We start from the raw sequence: 17,791 nt of genomic DNA, 5'->3' as shown, positions 1-17,791 counted from the left end.
TTTGTATTTAACCTCTCTTATCTGCTAAAAGAATTAACAGTCTTTGTCTTCCCTGATTTTGACCACATATTTTGTTTTCCAACAATAAAAGATAAATTTATATTGTTTCAGAAAATAGGCAAAGGTAATTTATTTTGCCTGTGTCTGTGATTTTGATGATTCAGAATCATTTCATATTGCATGCTTCCTTTTCTGGATATAGTAATTAGCAATCCAGATGGCTAATATATAAACAATTTAAGTTTTGCTTAGTTAAATTATTTATTATAGCCCAGGAGGTTCCTAGTTCACTTTAGTACCCGTGACCATCTGTTTATGGCTTTGCACGTTACCGTCTGCAAGTTTGTGCTTTCAGTTTCTTTACAGGTCACAGTCCCCACCTCCCTTAGACATGTGGAGGACACTTGCTTCTAAGGCTGTATTAACCATTGCACCTCTCAAGACTCTGTTGCAAAACCTTGGTAATCCCGGCTTGCCTTCAATTTTACCTTTCTTTTTATTCCTAATTCAGTTGTCCCCTTGCCATTGCTCTTCTCAAAAGTATTCTATAAGTTGAAACTTGTAGAATAAAGATTAAGAACATGAGCTGAGTGGAGGCTGTGTATGTGGCTAATTGATCCTGGACAAGAGTTTCCACCTCAGTTTCCTTACTTTATAAAATGAACTATGCATGAGATAAAATATAACCCATTTAGTACCCTCCCTGGCATTCCATTAAGTACTGGTCACTATTCTTATTATTCACATTTTTGGAAAAAAATTCTCACAACTGTAGGTAGGCATATTTAAAGGGAAAGTTTGAATACTATTTCTAGAATTTCACATAGGTCTTTTGGAAGGAATATCTGTTTTAATTTAAGCAGCTGATTATTTAGGTGTGTGTAGCTATTACAGCATGTTTGTTTGGAGTTTGCTTTCAATCTACCTCACGGGATCCTGATTGAAACTTTGGATCCCAAATAGCTGAAGGAAAGTTTCTCTCGACGCTGGTCTGAGTTCTTTTCTGTTGCTCCTGGTTACTTGTTACACTGTGATCACTTTGGAACCTAGCCGTCACATCTGTCATTGTTCCACATGGGTCAGGCCAGTCCACATACGCAGTCTCTGGGGAGAAAGACCAAATACTGACACTCCCATATCAACCCGTGTTCTAGACTGTATGTGTGTTCCTCCCAGCAGCCTGTGAGCTAGGCCAGTCTTCCTGATTTTATGCAGTTTACAGTTTCTGAATCAAAAATCATCTATTTTTTTTTTTGAATATGAGTATAGTGAGGCAACCAATGGAACAGATGAATATGATTTATCTGGATTGTCTTGAAAATTCAGGGCAAATAGCTGCTATGGTTACAGTGTCATGTGGTTATAATGTAGAGATAGAGATACTTTGTGAAGGCTTAATCTTGCACATAAATCTACAGACCTGCCAGTGGAATTCAAGTGTCTCTCTCTGTCCCCCCTTGTCTCTCTGTCTCTCTGTCTCTCTGTCTCTCTCTGTGTGTGTGTGTGTGTGTGTGTGTGGGTGTGTGTGTGTACCGCTTCTGTATGAAAAAAAGTGTAGCATACATTCACACCACCCTGTTTTGACGATAGCACAGATTTAACATGCACTCACATAAATCCTTAGCATATGAACCAATTCAGAAGTAACTGTGCAGCTGCTTGATTGGCCCAAACATCTTGTTTCCAATTCCTTTAAAAGAAGCGTTTACTAAAGTCCATGGAAGAAGTAATTCAAGGCTATTTAATACATTTCGGTTTGCAAAGAGAATTTCAAACTGTTCCAGTTGGTCAGTGTATATCCTTATAAAACCAAATATCCCATTCATAGTCTCTTGTTATGCATCCTTGAATTATCTTCCATGATTTTTATAGTATATTTTATATGCTTATAGTAGTATTTTATAATCATTTAATTCCATGTAATTTACAGTAATTGTTTCCAAAGTGAGCAAACCCCTTCTGTAAAAATCACACATGAAATAGAATATTTATTCACATATGAAAGGGATCGTTCACTTTACTTTTTTCTTCTTTCTCAGTGTCATTTGATTACAGAATTAACAGTCTCATAAAGCCTCAAAACATATATACAAAGTACAAAGTAGTACTCCTTGCCGCTCCCCACCTCAAAGAGTAACTGCTGTTTACAGTTCAAGTATTCCCTGGCAGCAGATGTTTTTCTGTGCCTGTGCAGACATATAGATGTCTTCTTGGAAAGATTGATGCTCACATTCTTGAGGAGTTAGGAGCATTGCTATTTGAAAAAAAAAAAAAAAGGAGTTTGACGATGTTAGTCATTATGCTTAAAGGGAGTGATTTTAATAAACACTGACAGGTCATTTTGTGGTGGGCCAGCTTTTCAAGTTACTAGTTTGAAAGTATAGTATTTTATAACAGGTGTAAAAATCAAAGGTATTTCATGAAACATTTTGCCCTTGATTTTCTGTATTTTGTAGTGTCCATGGATAATTTGTTTACAGACACTGCAGTATTCAAGGAAGATGGAAAAAACAGCCTGTGTCAGCTAAAGAAATAAAACTGTTAATCCCAAATTGACAATTGAAAGCCCTTTAAAGTTACTTGTTACACTCAAGAAACAATTCATCCAATCTGTCATCTCATTCCAGCTTATTAGTAGTGGAATCTCTCAGGTGACTCTTTCAACAGTTGGTGTTGAGCTCTAAAGTTGTTCGTAGAGATTCCCTGTTGCTAAGAAATTTAACAGTTATTTGGTGTTTGATACTGTAAGTCACAATGGTTAACAGGGCTGAAGGGAGGTCTGTAAATGTCCCATTTTTTCTCTTTGGAACTGATCTGTCCCATTTCCGTGTCCTTTCTGCCTTGACACACTTGTCACAGGAAAAAATTTGCACAGTGGCTAGAAATTAAGCCTCAGATGTCGGGATTTCCTTATGTAAAAATATCAGCTCAAATGAAAAATTAAAAATAGTAAAACATGTAAGAAAACATAGGCCTCCTCAAATCCTTTGTGAATCAAGACGGTGTATAAAATATATGAATCAAAACCAAGAGTTTTATTTAGGTAATTGATGTGAATAGTAAAATTAATATTATTTTCTATAGACTAGTTTAATCATGTCTCTCTTTTTAGTTTATCTTTTAAAAAATTTCATTTATTTTCAAATTTGAGTGTTTTATTTATCTAACATTTTATACCCCTAAAAATAATTTTCTATGCTCTTCTACTGGAATGAGGACTTCACATGTTTGATCTAGATCTCTAGCTTTATGGAGTTCCTGGTCTCTAAGGGAGAGGGATAATTTGGTCACTGCAGTGAACCATGCCCAAGATCAGTGCTGTGGGAATTCAAGCAGAAGAAGCCTTTCCTCATCTTTGGTGCACAACTGGGAGGTGCTGTAGAGACTGGCTTTCCAGGGCCAGGACCTTTAGCGAATGACTGAGAGTCAGACACATGTCAGTCAGGCAGAGAGTAGTGAGCTTGGGGAGTGAGTGGCCAGAGACTAGCAGCATCTGCAAAGTCCTGGCCATGAGAGAGATAAGGACACAGTCAGGAATCTGATAGAAGTTTAGTCTGGCTGGAGCATTAGTGGAGTTATAGAAATTTATTATGAAAGTAATACATATTCATTTTTTAAATTAAAAAATAGCAAACAGGAAAATCTGCATCGTCACTAATTTCAAGCTGCAGTTAACTTCTGTGAACCTTTTGCTGTTGTCATGCCTTACATTTATATTCATAAGAAGCACATGTGATCTTTGTTTGACTCAGATAATAATAATAGACGTATAAAGGTATAAGATGCGTGTACATATATGAAAACATTTTCGGTCAGGTTGGGATCATGCCAACATGCTACTTGTTACCTGCTTTTTTTTCCACATTATAGTATGCTTAGGTATTTTTAATATCCTTAGATGCCATTGTATTTTAAGTGAATTATTTTTAAGTTGAAATGTTTTATTTTTAAGAATACAAATGAGAAATGCAAATCAAAACCACCCTAAGATACCATCTCACTCCAGTAAGATTGGCAGCCATTAGGAAGTCAAACAACAACAAGTGCTGGCGAGGATGTGGGGAAAAGGGTACTCTTGTACATTGCTGGTGGGACTGCAAATTGGTGCAGCCAATTTGGAAAGCAGTATGGAGATTTCTTGGAAAGCTCGGAATGGAACCACCATTTGATCCAGCTATTCCCCTACTCGGTCTATTCCCTAAAGACCTAAAAAGAGCACACTATAGGGACACTGCTACATCCATGTTCATAGCAGCACAATTCACAATAGCAAGACTGTGGAACCAACCTAGATGCCCTTCAATAGACGAATGGATAAAAAAAAAATGTGGCATTTATACACAATGGAGTATTACTCTGAATTAAGAAATGACAAAATCATAGAATTTGGAGGGAAATGGATGGCATTAGAGCAGATTATGCTAAGTGAAGCTAGCCAATCCCTTAAAAACAAATGCCAAATGTCTTCTTTGATATAAGGAGAGTAACTAAGAACAGAGTAGGGACGAAGAGCATGAGAAGAAGATTAACATTAAACAGGGATGAGAGGTGGGAGGGAAAGGGAGAGAGAAGGGAAATTGCATGTAAATGGAAGGAGACCCTCAGGGGTATACAAAATTACATACAAGAGGAAGTGAGGGGAAAGGAGGAAAAATATAAGGGGGAGAAATGAATTACAGTAGAGGGGGTAGAGAGAGAAGAGGGGAGGGGAGGGGGGAGGGGGGATAGTAGAGGATAGGAAAGGCAGCAGAATACAACAGACACCAGAATGGCCATATGTAAATCAATGGTTGTGCAACTGATGTGATTCTGCAATCTGTATATGGGGTAAAAATGGGAGCTCATATCCCACTTGAATCAAAGTGTGAAATATGATATATCAAGAACTATGTAATGTTTTGAACAACCTACAATAAAAATTAATTTAAATAAAATAAAATAAAATAAAGCACTGAAAAAAAAAGAATACAAATGTATTTTTAAAGTTGACCATCTCAATTTTTCTCTGCAGGAAGAATGTTTCTTGAACCTCGAGGCTCCTATATCCAGAGTGTGTGGGTATGACACACCGTTTCCTCACATTTTTGAGCCATTTTACATCCCAGATAAATGGAAGTGCTATGATGCCCTTCGGAAAATGATCAACTATTGACCACATAGGTAGGTGCCCTGTATTGTGAGAAAGTTAATGTTAGTCCCTGACATTCATGTACTGTTACCCATGGATCAATAGTCGTCAGTGTGTTACATTCTGATAAACAGCAACTTTCAGAACAAAATGTCTACTTTGTAAAATAAATCTTTACTAGTATGTTCACATTTAATAGAAACATGTCAAACATATGTATATAAGTGATTTCTAGAAAGCATTATTCAGATTTTATCTTTATTTCTGTATACTTTTCTGACTATTTAAAATATTCATGAATAGGTGTAATTTCTATTATTATTATTATTATTATTTAATTTATTTATTTTTTGGTGCTGGGGATCAAACCCAGGGACTTGTGCATGCAAGCCAAGCACTCTACCAACTGAGCTATATCTCCAGCCCCAATTTCTGTTATTTGGAAGTGCCCCCTCAAACACCATTAGCTTAGGCTCTAGTTATTCGTATGATGATTTATAACATTCTGAAATTCACCCTTATATTACCTGGAGAAAACATTTGTTGAGTAGAATACCTCCTTATTGAGTATAAGGGAAATTTCAACTAAGGAGAAAACTTATTGCTACTATCACTACTATTTTCAGATCCTTTTTGGCAAATGAATGCTTTTTAAGTTTTGAATAACAGATGATATTTATTCATAATGATTTTTGAAGTCATGCTTATCAGCCCCTTCAGCAGTGTCATTCTAACAGAAATAAATAACATTAAGAATTATTAAATTAGGTTTTCTGGGTTTTAATATAGATGTTGCTATCACAGACACTCTGATTTTGAAATGTTTCAAAATGAGTAGATAGAATTAGATATTTTACATTTTAAACTGTAAGTTGACCAAAACATAATAGTAATACATTTTGAATAACCATGATTTTTCAGAAGAACAGGCTCTAAAATAATATACCTCGTACATTTTAAAGATAAAGAATGCTGTAATTCTTAAGTTCTGTATATGTATTATAAAGCTAGTTCACCTAAAATCATAGAGAGATGTCTTTACATTGGTATAAATACAGAACATAATGCCCATCATGTGCCACTGTTATTATAATCCCCATATTTTTTGCATCTCTTTTGATAGAATGTTGTTATAAGTGTAGATTTGGGCTGTTAGACCTCACATCCCAGTATTCTCTCAGAAGTGCAGGTGTAGATGCTATATTTCTGATGTTCTCTTGTTGCCTGGAAGAGCAGCTGGCTACTACAGTAAGCTACACTTAGAACTGATGAGAGAGCTTCCTCACTTTTGACTGTCCATATCATTCCCTTCCATGGGCCATCCAAATGGCAAATCAAGGTCGTAGTGGTGGCAGCCACATGCTGGTTTTAAATATGATTTTCCTCCTCCTCCATATTCTCTTCCTCCCCCTCCTCCTCCTCCTCCTTTCCACCTCCTCTTCCTCTTTTCTTCTTCTTCTTTGGTACTGGGGATCAAACCCAGGGACTCATACATGGCAGGCAAGAGCTCCACTGTTGAACTACACCCACATTTGTTTTTAGACATAAGCCAAGAGTTTAAACCTATATTGAAACTATGATAGAAGAATAGCTTTTCTGTGCTAGAAATTAAATAGGATATTAAAGTATTTGTGCATACAGCTGAGAATGTTTTAAATTGTTTCTGATTTCTTTTACAGAAAAAAGGGAAGATTATGACTACACACAGAAATATTTTTTTGAATTTTTATATTTTATCAGACCTATATCTTCTTGAATATAGTTTTTATGAAATGAACAATCACGGATATCGACTAAAGAATTATAAATTAATTATTATATTAACATAAAGGAATTGATAATTTCTATTTAGAGCTTTTCTGATTAATATCTTAAAATGTTCCACATGGTAATAATAATAAATTCAGCTTAATTCCATCTGTAAGTATCAGGTGTGACACAGTATTCAATAAAGCAAAGTCAATTTGTCTTCAGGTTGGGTCTGTCTTCTTTTTTCCTTTACTAAGAAGGAATTTTGTTACAGGTTGTTAACTTGCTATTTAAATCTGAATTAAAATGAACTATTTACTCTAGAAATGCTGATGTTTCAACTTTATTATATGTGGTTTAGTTCTTTATGGCCAAAATGTTTGGATATTGGCAAGAATTCTGGAATATTTTTCCCTCTTTTCTCAACAAGGTTACTGGTGGAAGGACCACTTCTCCAGATTGTGGTGGGGGAGGATCATCCGTGAGCCTCATTCCCATACTCTGGGAGATAGACAGCCTGATCCTGTTTGCTATAATATTGACTGGCTTTAGCTATGGTTGTATGTTTTTTATTTTGTTTTTTTTTTTTTTTTGATGTTTCAAAGCAGACATTTTTCCATGTTTCTTATATTATTGTGTAGATAAAAAAAACATTACAATAAAGTTTTACTCAGCTATAAAGAAGTATGAAATTATGGCATTTGCTGGTAAATGGATGAAATGGAAAACATCAAGATAAGTGAAATAAGCCAGACTCAGAAAAATAAAGAGTTGAATATTTTGTCTCATATGTGGAAGCTAGAGAAAAATAAAGGAAAGAAGGTGAAACTGTGCCTGGGTCAGGGGTGAGGAGGTATAGGATATCGTAAAGATATAGGGAAAGATCAATGGAATAGAAGGAAATTGAGGGTGTCAGAGGTGGAGAGATGGGAAAGGGGAGAAAATCTGGAATGAATTTAACAAAATAATATTACAAGTGTGTATGCCCCTCTAAACGGCAATATAAAAAGCTGTATCCTGTTTTGTTTTGTTGTTGTTGTTGTTTTCCACCAGCAGTTGGTAGAGGATATAGAAAGTAATATATGTAGGTTGCCAGAAGTTTGGAGGCAAAGTAAAGGCCCTTGATCATAGACTCCAAATGGCAATGGGCTGAAAGAATGAGCTAGATTGCTTCTTACACGTAAAAATAAAGCCTTGACCTTGGATTAAAACCTGAACAGTATAGAGAAAAGATGTAGTTTGTCAGTTGCAAGTTTGGAAAAGACTTAGGGAATCCAGTTGGCTCACTGCACAGGACATTCTGAGTTTAAGATGCCAAAACTCAGTAAGGACCTTGGCTTAGTCCACCAAGAACTCAAGGCGTCCTGCAGGGAACTCTGCATTCACCAGTCTAGCAGAGTAGGAAATACACTGCAGTCACCATACCTGGAGCTCTGAAGGGTTCTGTTGAACATAATGGTTTTAGTTGAACTTATTTTTTAATTGATATTATTTATTACTTCAGTTGGATGTCTTTATTATGTTATATTGCCATTATATCATTTTAATACGATTTTTTCCTACCTATTGGCTATTTTAAGAATTTTTCCTTAGCTCTAAAAATTTTAGTTTATTTAACTCTATTTTAAAAAATAGCAAACATGAGGATAACTTGGGATAATCTATACAGAGATTGCCCTGACCTAGACCACTAAGTGCCAGAGTCTAAGTGCACCTTCCCACCTCCAGTTGGCCCATCAGTCACTCCCCGTTTCCCATCCACAGTAAATAGTTTAGAGTTAATACTAAATTTAGCCTACAGCTCAAGGCATGCAATACCTCTACAAAATTATCAAAAATATATATATTTTACGTGAAACAAATGTTCTATATTGTGAAAATAAGAAGATAGTGGCAAGAAGGTACTCGAGATCTTAAAAGAGTGCCAAGTCCGACTCTCCCACAGTTCTCTGCCTCCATATAATAAGTCTGCTCCCTGTGACAATGTGGATAGAGAACCTAATTTAATTTTCTAGGGTTCAAATTATTCAATTCCATTAGGAAAAATATACTATAACATCCAGGTTCTGCATAACTGATAGACATTTTCCAACCGAACTACATCCCTGTGTACATCAGAAAAAGAAATGAGGAATATGATCCAGAAAGTAACTCAGTTCTATTCATTAGGTGTATGTCCCATCCTCTAGAAACCCTTGGTGTGATCTTTAGAAGGTGGCCCACTGAAGGTACACATTTAGTTTAAACAAATCCCTTTCTTTTCAACTTGCATGCATTGGACACGTGATTGCTGGATAACCAACATCATACCCCCACTGTCTAGTAATAGCACTGCTGTTTGGAGAACTTCCTCTCCCACCAGTCCTTCTCCCCCTCCTCTCTGGAGGAGTGGCCAAACCCAGAACTTTTCAGCATTGGCCACAGAGATGGCCCTGACCTAGACCAAGACTCAGCCACTTAGTTAAAAGCAAAAATTCAGGTTACCCAGTGCAGTAACAAAAGTTAGATAGCCCTGTCTTGTCAATGATGCTATATTCTAAAAGACTGGCTCTTGAATTCTTACTTGTTTCAAGGATACCAAATATACAGATGATAGATGCTAACAAGCTGAACCCACAGATGAGGTTACCCTTAGCAGGAATTCTTGGCTGAGGAATGAGAAATGTGGCCCCAAAAGGAATCATGTTGGAATTTCCAGGGATATGAGAAGTTTGGCAAAGTTGATATACTCCCCGGGGCCATTAGGTTTGGAAAGCAATAGAACATATGGGCAAAGCTTTAGAGAACCCAGTGCACTGATTTCTCCTTGAATATACTTTTAAAGGATATCTACCAGAAAAATGAGAGATTAAACAATAATTAGAATGAGAAAACTGTAGCTGGAAGGACTGGAAGTGAGAATGGAAGTAAGTTAAACAGAAAGATGTATATCTATATAATTATCTTAAATAAATTTTTATGTGAAATAAAGGTTTCATGTTATAAAATACGAAAATGGTTATCATAAATACGACACTTATCGACAAAAGACTGGAGTAGTGCATTTACCAGATAAAATTCAAAAGTTCTAAACTCTTCATTTTCAGCAAAGGGAAGTATAATTTAGCTATTCTGCTATTACCCTTAAAGTTTAATGTTGTTGAATGCTTTGAAAAATTAAGTTAACTGTGGATAGAATTAAAAGCAGTGTATGGGTTTTCCATATCACTGCAGAGTTCAATACTTAATATAACAATTCATTCTACATTTAGTGGGTGCCTGTTAGAGGCCAGTCACTGGGTTAGATTCTTAGGTGTAAAGTTAACTAAGTTAACTAAGAAACACAGTCCCTGTAACAAAATAAAAAGCAAAACAACTGAAAACAGACAAAACCCCCCAAAACAAAACAACTTCCCCCAAAAAAACCCCAACAAAATAGAATAAAGCATGGCCAAATGAAACAATTAAGGCAATAAATGTTATAGAGTAATCTCCTAGTTAATAAGAAAGAACTTAAGTTGGTTTAAGAATCAATTCACTTAAAAGCTGTTCACCACAAATAGTCTTCAAATAAGCTGATCTATCAAGATCAAATGTAAAAATGAAAAAATACAAGCCATAAGATCCAGCTATCACACTCTGGTGTATTTTCCCTGAAGATCTAAAATCTGTATACTATAGCAATATAACCACATCAGTGTCAATAGAAGTACAATTCACAATAGCTAAATTATAGAGTTAATCCAGATGCCTGTCAATAGATGAATGGATTAAGAAATTGTAATGTATATTTATATAAATGGAGTTCTACTCAGCCATTAAAAAGAATGAAATTATGACATTTGCCAATACATGTATGAAAAATAGAGACTATCAGGCTAAGTGAAATTAACAAAACTCAGAAACTCAAAGGTTGAACGTTTTCTCTCAAATGTGGAAGCTGGAGTTAAATAACGGAAAGGGGGAGGGAAGGATCAGATTACATAAAGCACCAACCAAATACAAATTAATAGATGAGTAAAAAGAGGTCTAGAAGCATAGAGGAAGAAGGAGAGAGAAGAAGGAGGATAGAGGGCAAAGGGAGGATCATGAACTGAAATCAAATTCCATGCATGTATGAGTTTGTTGGGATGAACCCAACTATTATGTATAATCATAAATGAATAAGTAAATAAATAAATTCATACCATAGCAATTTGAATAAAAAATGAAGAAAACAAATGCAGCAGAATTCATATTAGACAAAACAGTAGACAAAGGGGAAATATGCATTCAACATTGACCAAAGGAATCTCAGAGTGAAGATTTGACAGTTAAATCCTTTATGTTCCAAGTGTTTAGTATTAAAATATAAGCAAAAATTTATAAATATAGAAGATGTGGACAGAAAAGTTGTAGAGATGACTTTATACCCAACTTTCAATTTGATAGATGAAGTAGATCATAATAAGACTACAGAATATTTTAAGCACATGAATAATGGGATTGAGTCCATAGAAATACATCTTTAAAACTTTTTTTTTTCTTCAGAAGATTATGTTGACTTTCAAAATAAACATAAGCAATGAAAACTATTGTTGACATCCTAGGACACAGAAATATTACAGTAAACTTCCCAAAGAAAAGAGTATTAAAAACTATTTTTTTTTCTGACTACCTCCCAAATTAATAAATATTACAACTACTTCTAAATAAAAATGCACCTGGCTTAGTAACCAAAAAGGGAAATGTAAAAGCAAATACAAAATATCTAGAACCTGAGATCACTAGTGTGCTTCAACCAAGATTCTATTGAGAGGTAAATTCATAAACCTTAAATCTGATGAAGAAGAAAACTGAAAATCTAAGTCAGCAACAACAAAAGACAAAAAGAAGTACAAGAAGAACAAAATCTAAAAGCAGAAAATTCAAAAGTTTTTTTTTATAAAATAAATGTTTTCTTTAATTTTTCTTTATAATATTTGTATCCTGTTATAGTGAAGCTATTTTTACATAACATGATGTCTGCATATAATGACCTCATAAATTGCTGTTGTCTTTATTGGCTCTATAATAAAGAGCCTTTCTTTAAGGGGGAAGAAATTGCAAGATTTAGTAGTTTACCCCTAGTGTTGGTGAAGAAAGATCTTTATTATGAGTATGTTTTAGTTAACCATTTTAATAAAATAATTACTTTGCCTTGATTTGCTAAAAGTTCTTCAGTTACTTCTTGAGGCCTACATGGCTACTTGTAAGTATTTTATTTACTACAAACTGTTTAAGATTCAGTGGCTATGAGGAATTGGAACAATTATTCAAGAAATTGTTTTTTGATCATTTGGAATATCCATCCATATCTCTCTTCTACTCCACCCCATCTTTAGTGTTCTATTGGTTCCAGAAGGCTAAAGGGTTTGGTTCCAATTCCACAGAGCCTAGAATAATGCTTGCACTATCAAAGTTTCTAAGTATGTTGCTGGATGAATAGAAGGAATGGTAATGCGGGCCTATTCCTGAATTCTATCTCATATCTGGGAGGCACTTAGTTAGGACCCTCTTTGTGGACATTTAAAATGATATTTTGATCATTTGGTATTCTATACAATCTCCTATTAATTCTACCAGACTCATGGAGTTGTATAGGTTGATATCTCTTATCCAAAATGCTCACGGAATGTTTTGAATGTATGATTTTTTAAAAAATTTTGGAATATTTACGTATAAGATATCTTATGGATATCTAAACACAAACATATACCAAAAAGGTATATGTTTCACATATACCTTCTCCACATAATCTGAAGGTAATTTTACATAATACTTTTAATAATGTTGTACATAAAGCAGTTTGTGGACCCTGACCCATGAGAAAGCCAAGGTGCCACTAATCTCAGCCACTGTGTGGACTCTTAGGCTGTGTGGCATCTCCAGCCTTCTAGACTCTGAATTCATGTGCTACTAGGGAACAGTCATTTTCTTATACTTATTCATACACAAGGGCTTAACAGTAAATAATATAGCATAGAACTAAGGCAGTGAAAAGATCATGTGTTCAGGGTAACCAAACAGCACAGCAGAGTCACATAATCCCAGTGTGAGCCATTAGACAATAGCAGCAAACAGGGCAGGCAGCCTTCAGACTTTTCCTGTGGTGCCATGTTTGGTTTAAAGGTTTTTTTGTTTGCTTGGTTGGTTGGTTTTTTTTGCACACTGCATCTTCATTTTTTTTCTTTTCCTTTTTTTTTTTTTCTTTTCCTTTTTTTTTAAATCGTGAGAAGAAACATCAGAAGCAGGTGAGAAGCCAGGAAATGGGTCCTATAGGGATGAGAAAACATTGTACAGGGTGGCTTTTTTAAATGTTTCCTTCAGGGTTGTCTGCCTCATTAGCAATGGTTTTTGTCTTAGAAGTCCTTCTCTGATTTTATGAACTGACATGACTTCTTGTTCGGTTTTGAATGCCCCCTGCTCTAGTTCTTCCAGAGACCCATCACACAGTCTAGCCATGCTGTCCACAGGCATTTCCTCTGCAGGGTTGACATTCTCTTCATCATCACTATTATGCTCACCTTGATGCAGAACCATTTTGGCTATTTCACAATTGATCAATGAATGAACAACTGGAGCTTCATTATTGACAAAAATTTCCATAGCTACTTTCTGCTTACTGGCCAACTCTGAAGGTATATATTTTACATACAGAAGGAGGCCAGACATCTTTTTTTTTTTTTTTCATTTTAACATATGAAATCCTTCAAAGTCATTGCCTTATTCATTGACATCACCAAACACAGGTGCAAACCAGCGGTTGGTTGGTTGTCCAGGCATGCACAATTATGCCTACAGCCACAGCATTTCAAGCACTGGCAACAGCCTGTATGGCATCTTTCTAGCTAAACCCCTTTTCAAAACCTTCCACACCCGTGTCTGTGTTCCCTGCTGCTAGCATGCTCTTCGGAAAAGTGCTTTTGTATTTACTCTTCATTGATCAAAGGTATCCTGGCCACAAGGCTGAACTAATGAATTCACATTGGGGAGAAAGTAAATGAAATAAATGTTACTTTTGATGGGAATTTCAGCTGGAGGATAAGTAGAACAATTGTGAAGGAATAACAAAATCATACAGTAACCATCCAGTCCGGCTTCCCTGTAGTGAGCATAAGCTGCTGGTACAAAACGGTTGTGAAGCCAATCAGAAAAGAGGTTCCTGGTGATCCATGGCTTTTTGTTAGCATCATAATGGACTGGTAAGACATTCAATTCTTTTAAACAGTGAGGACACAAGCTTTTGCAAGACTGCCCTAATAAGCCTTGGTACAGAAAGTCCCAGCATGGTTCCAGCAGTATTCTTTGTTTCTGTAGGGCTGTCACCTCTGCTCTAGTCTGTGTATTTCTGAGCAATAATGCCAGAAGAGGGATGTTTCATCAGCACTAGAAAGATTTGTTCCAGCATCAGATTTTCATCAACTATGACCTTGGCAAACTTGTCAATGAATTTCTCTATTGCTTTGCGATCAGCTGTACATTATTGCCACAAAACTTGTAAAAATTAATGTCATGTCTTTTTTCCTAAATTTCTGCAACCAGCCTGTTAAATATTCACAGTTCTTTTCAATTTTCAGTGCATCACGATGGATCTTTGCCTGTTTCATGATCAGCATACCATTCAGTGAGTGACACTGTGAAACCTAGAGATCCCCACACTTTTTGTACATGACTGAGCTAATCTTTAGTTTTATGGAGTGTTTTCTTACTGTCATTAACTTCAGTTCATCCTTTTCAGTATAGAACTTTAACAGTTCATACTTCTGTTTCTTCAGGTCAGATACAGTGGTCACTCCCATACCACTGTTTCACACTAGCACCACTGTTCACTTTCTCCAACAGCGTGAATATCTGTGGTATAGATAAACATGAGTCTTCCTCTTTTTCTCATCATTGTTACCCATAGGTGCATTTGAAGCCCTCTTTGACATTTTCATGTATATCTCTATCCCATAGAGTAGAACAAGCCAAAACAAAACAAAACAAAATGTATGGGTTTAGATGTGAGGTGTTCTCCTAAAGCTTGTATATGAGACAATGCAAAAAAATCCACTTGGATGGATTAACTGGGCATTATTCATTATTGACAAAAATATGGTGTGGCTGGAGGAGAAAGGTCACTGGGGTCATGCCTTTGTATTTATTGTCCTTGCTGAGCACAGCTCTCTGTGATTCCTGATGGCCATCCCTTTTCTGTTTTCCTCTGCCACACCCTTCCACCATGATGTTCTGCCTCACCTCTGGCCCTGAGCAATGGAAGGGCCACAAATGCATTGAGACCTCTGAAACTGTGACTCCCAAATAAATTTTCTCTATGTTGTTCTTGTTGGATCATTTGGTTACAGTGGCAAAAAATCTGACTAAAACACAAAATAACAAAAAACAGGGGTTAATGCATATAGACTTTGTCTCACATAGTGCGTTGTAAGAAAACTGCTGTTGATGTGACAGCCTGCACACAAAGCATTTTATTATCTTGAGGGTGTGTTTTCATGGGGGAATCTGTGTGTGCACAGAAAGGATATATCATAGCTGAAAGGGGATGAGACAGTCTTTCTTTCTGCTGGAATGCTGCATGCATTGTGCTCTGTTCACCTTGTGTTTTGACTGTGACTCATTACCTGAGGTCAGGTGTGGAATTTTCACTCATGGTGTCATGTTGGTGCTGAGAAATTTGATTCTGAAGCAATTTTGGTTTCAGATTTTCCAGTTGGGGATATTCAGCCTGTACTTCATTTCTTAAAGAATTTCAAGACTAGAAACAATTCTTCATGTAGAGCTAAACAGCAGTGGGCCCCAGGAGGTGAATATTGTTTCTGTATTTTTAAGATCTTTGAAATCAGATGAATTTCAAAACCATGAATTTGTTAAGCAGTCTACGACAACACTGTACTTTAAAATGTGTAGGTATACGGACAAACTAGAATACACTGTTTATTCAAAACCGTTAATTTAGGAGTGATGAGATTGAAGGTAATTTTGCTGTTGTTGTTATTTCCTTATCTTTTCTATTCTTGTAGTCATTAATGAAAAGTAGCCCTCCAACTGGTCCTGTCTGTGATATCCCCCATCTGTAGGATAGAGTCTATAGACTGGAGAATGGACACCTCATTGGCCACAATAACTGGTCAAGAGATAGAAGGTGGCCAAACTAGGTCAATACGACCTGTTCTGCAGGGTTATTTATTTATCTATCTATTGATTGATTGATTGATACTGGGGATTGAACACAGGGCCTTGCACATGCTAAGCAAGTGCTCTACCACTGTACTATAACCCAGACCCTTGAGGTTTTTTGTACCAATAGATCTGGAGGAATTTAAGGCCACTTTATCTGTAGAGGAAGGCCATAATTATCTGAAAAAGAATTAAAGCACTGCAATGAATGACCATTGCAATGCAAGATGGGGGTCTTCTAGCCATGTGCTAGCCACCAGTCAGTCACCTCCCAGGTTATCTCCATCTCTGCCAGATATAATCTCTAGTGTTTCACTCTTCCTTTCATTCTGTAAGGAATCACTCCAGGGTCTTTCCAATAAACCAACATTTTATTTGTTCAAGTTGTTTTCTGTTGCTTGCAACTAAAAGCATCCTAATTCATCCCAATTCTAGTGCTTTCGAATACATTAAGTTTGAAAAGGAAAAGTGCATGTTTTTAATAAACTACATTTTTGGGGAAATCTTCCACCTTTGAGATTAGCTATATATTAAGCTTAATTTTTTCTAATCTGTGATATGCAAATTAGCTGCAGATATTATGTTACTTAGAGATGAAAAATAAGTGAATTTCAGTTTTTAGCCTGAAAGTTGAATGCTGGAAACCTCCTTTTAGGAAAATGAGCAGTTCCACAGCATCTGTCTTTTAGCAACCTTGCTCTTTGGAAGCTTCTTCATATGAAGTTTTTTTACTGCAGTCATCAGACCTTAGAAACACTGTTAAATTTTACTAGATAGCTGAACAACAGCCCTTGGAAGTTTTCCTTTTTTAAAGATGTTTAATTTGCCTGCTATCATCTAATGGGGTATTTTTCTTTGAAAAAACTTCCTGTAAGTTCCTAATATTTACCCTCCTTGAAGCATATGTCTCCTTTGCTTTCACCCTTCCTCTTTTTTTTTTTTTTTTTTCAGTTATGGGGCTTGAACCCAAAGACACTTTACCATTGAGCAACACCCATAGTCCCCCACCTTTTTTTGAGGTAGGATCTCATTAAGTTGCAGAAAAAGGATAGCCTTGAACTTGTGATCCTCCTACACCAGCCTCCCAAGTGTGCCACTGTCTGACTTTATTTCATCTTTCTAATGAAGATTTCAAAGAGGTTAGAGAACAGTATGTTGAATACCTGTGTACCTTCCACCTTGGCACAGAAATTATAAAGTACATTCTTTCTTAGTCTTTCCTAATCCATAGTGAAGTTAAGACCCTATTAGTGTAACAAGTAGTATTTAAAAAAAAAAAAAATCCGTCTGAAAAGCTAGACAGCCACACAAGGGTTTCTCCAATTATTCAGGGGAATTGCTTGAGGGTTTCAAACACAGTCCATTTGATCAACTTCATGGAGTCTACCATTCTCTCTGGCTATAGCTCTAGTTCCCTGCAGAAATGTCTGCTGCCAGCAACTCTAGAGGGCACCTCAGGGCTTCAGGTGTCATTTCGAGCTGACAATGGCCTGAAGCTCCCCTGAAAGCTGCTTGCAGTTGTGGATTCCATTGATGCTAGTGGAGTGGTGGCCATGCTCTGTGTTTTCCCTGGAGCAGAATAATCCCTCACCTCCCACAGGAGTATGTGGGTGCCAAAATAGTGTGGTCCTTTTCCTCCAACATCTTATCCATATTTGGTCAGACAGTTGTTTATACAACCTGAGAAGAGGTTGCTATGTTCCTCAGTATAAATAGACGCTGGCTAACTTGCCCTTC

At 36.3% G+C, this 17,791-nt stretch overlaps 1 protein-coding gene across 1 annotated transcript in view; it reads left to right on the top strand.

Moving 5' to 3' along the window:
• Bckdhb (branched chain keto acid dehydrogenase E1 subunit beta) overlaps positions 1-5,160 on the top strand; it is a 189,557-nt gene extending 184,397 nt beyond the window's left edge. The window contains exon 10 of the mRNA XM_076859981.1: positions 5,012-5,160. Within this exon, the coding sequence (XP_076716096.1) occupies positions 5,012-5,152 (141 nt within the window). The 3' untranslated portion in view covers positions 5,153-5,160. The remainder of the gene's footprint in view (positions 1-5,011) is intronic.
• Positions 5,161-17,791: the final 12,631 nt, after the last annotated feature.

Source organism: Callospermophilus lateralis, chromosome 6 (genome assembly GCF_048772815.1).
Source record: "Callospermophilus lateralis isolate mCalLat2 chromosome 6, mCalLat2.hap1, whole genome shotgun sequence".
In the NCBI taxonomy this organism is placed as follows: Eukaryota; Metazoa; Chordata; class Mammalia; order Rodentia; family Sciuridae; genus Callospermophilus; species Callospermophilus lateralis.
Note: the sequence above shows the minus strand (reverse complement) of the source record. Positions and strands in the feature narration are given on the sequence as shown.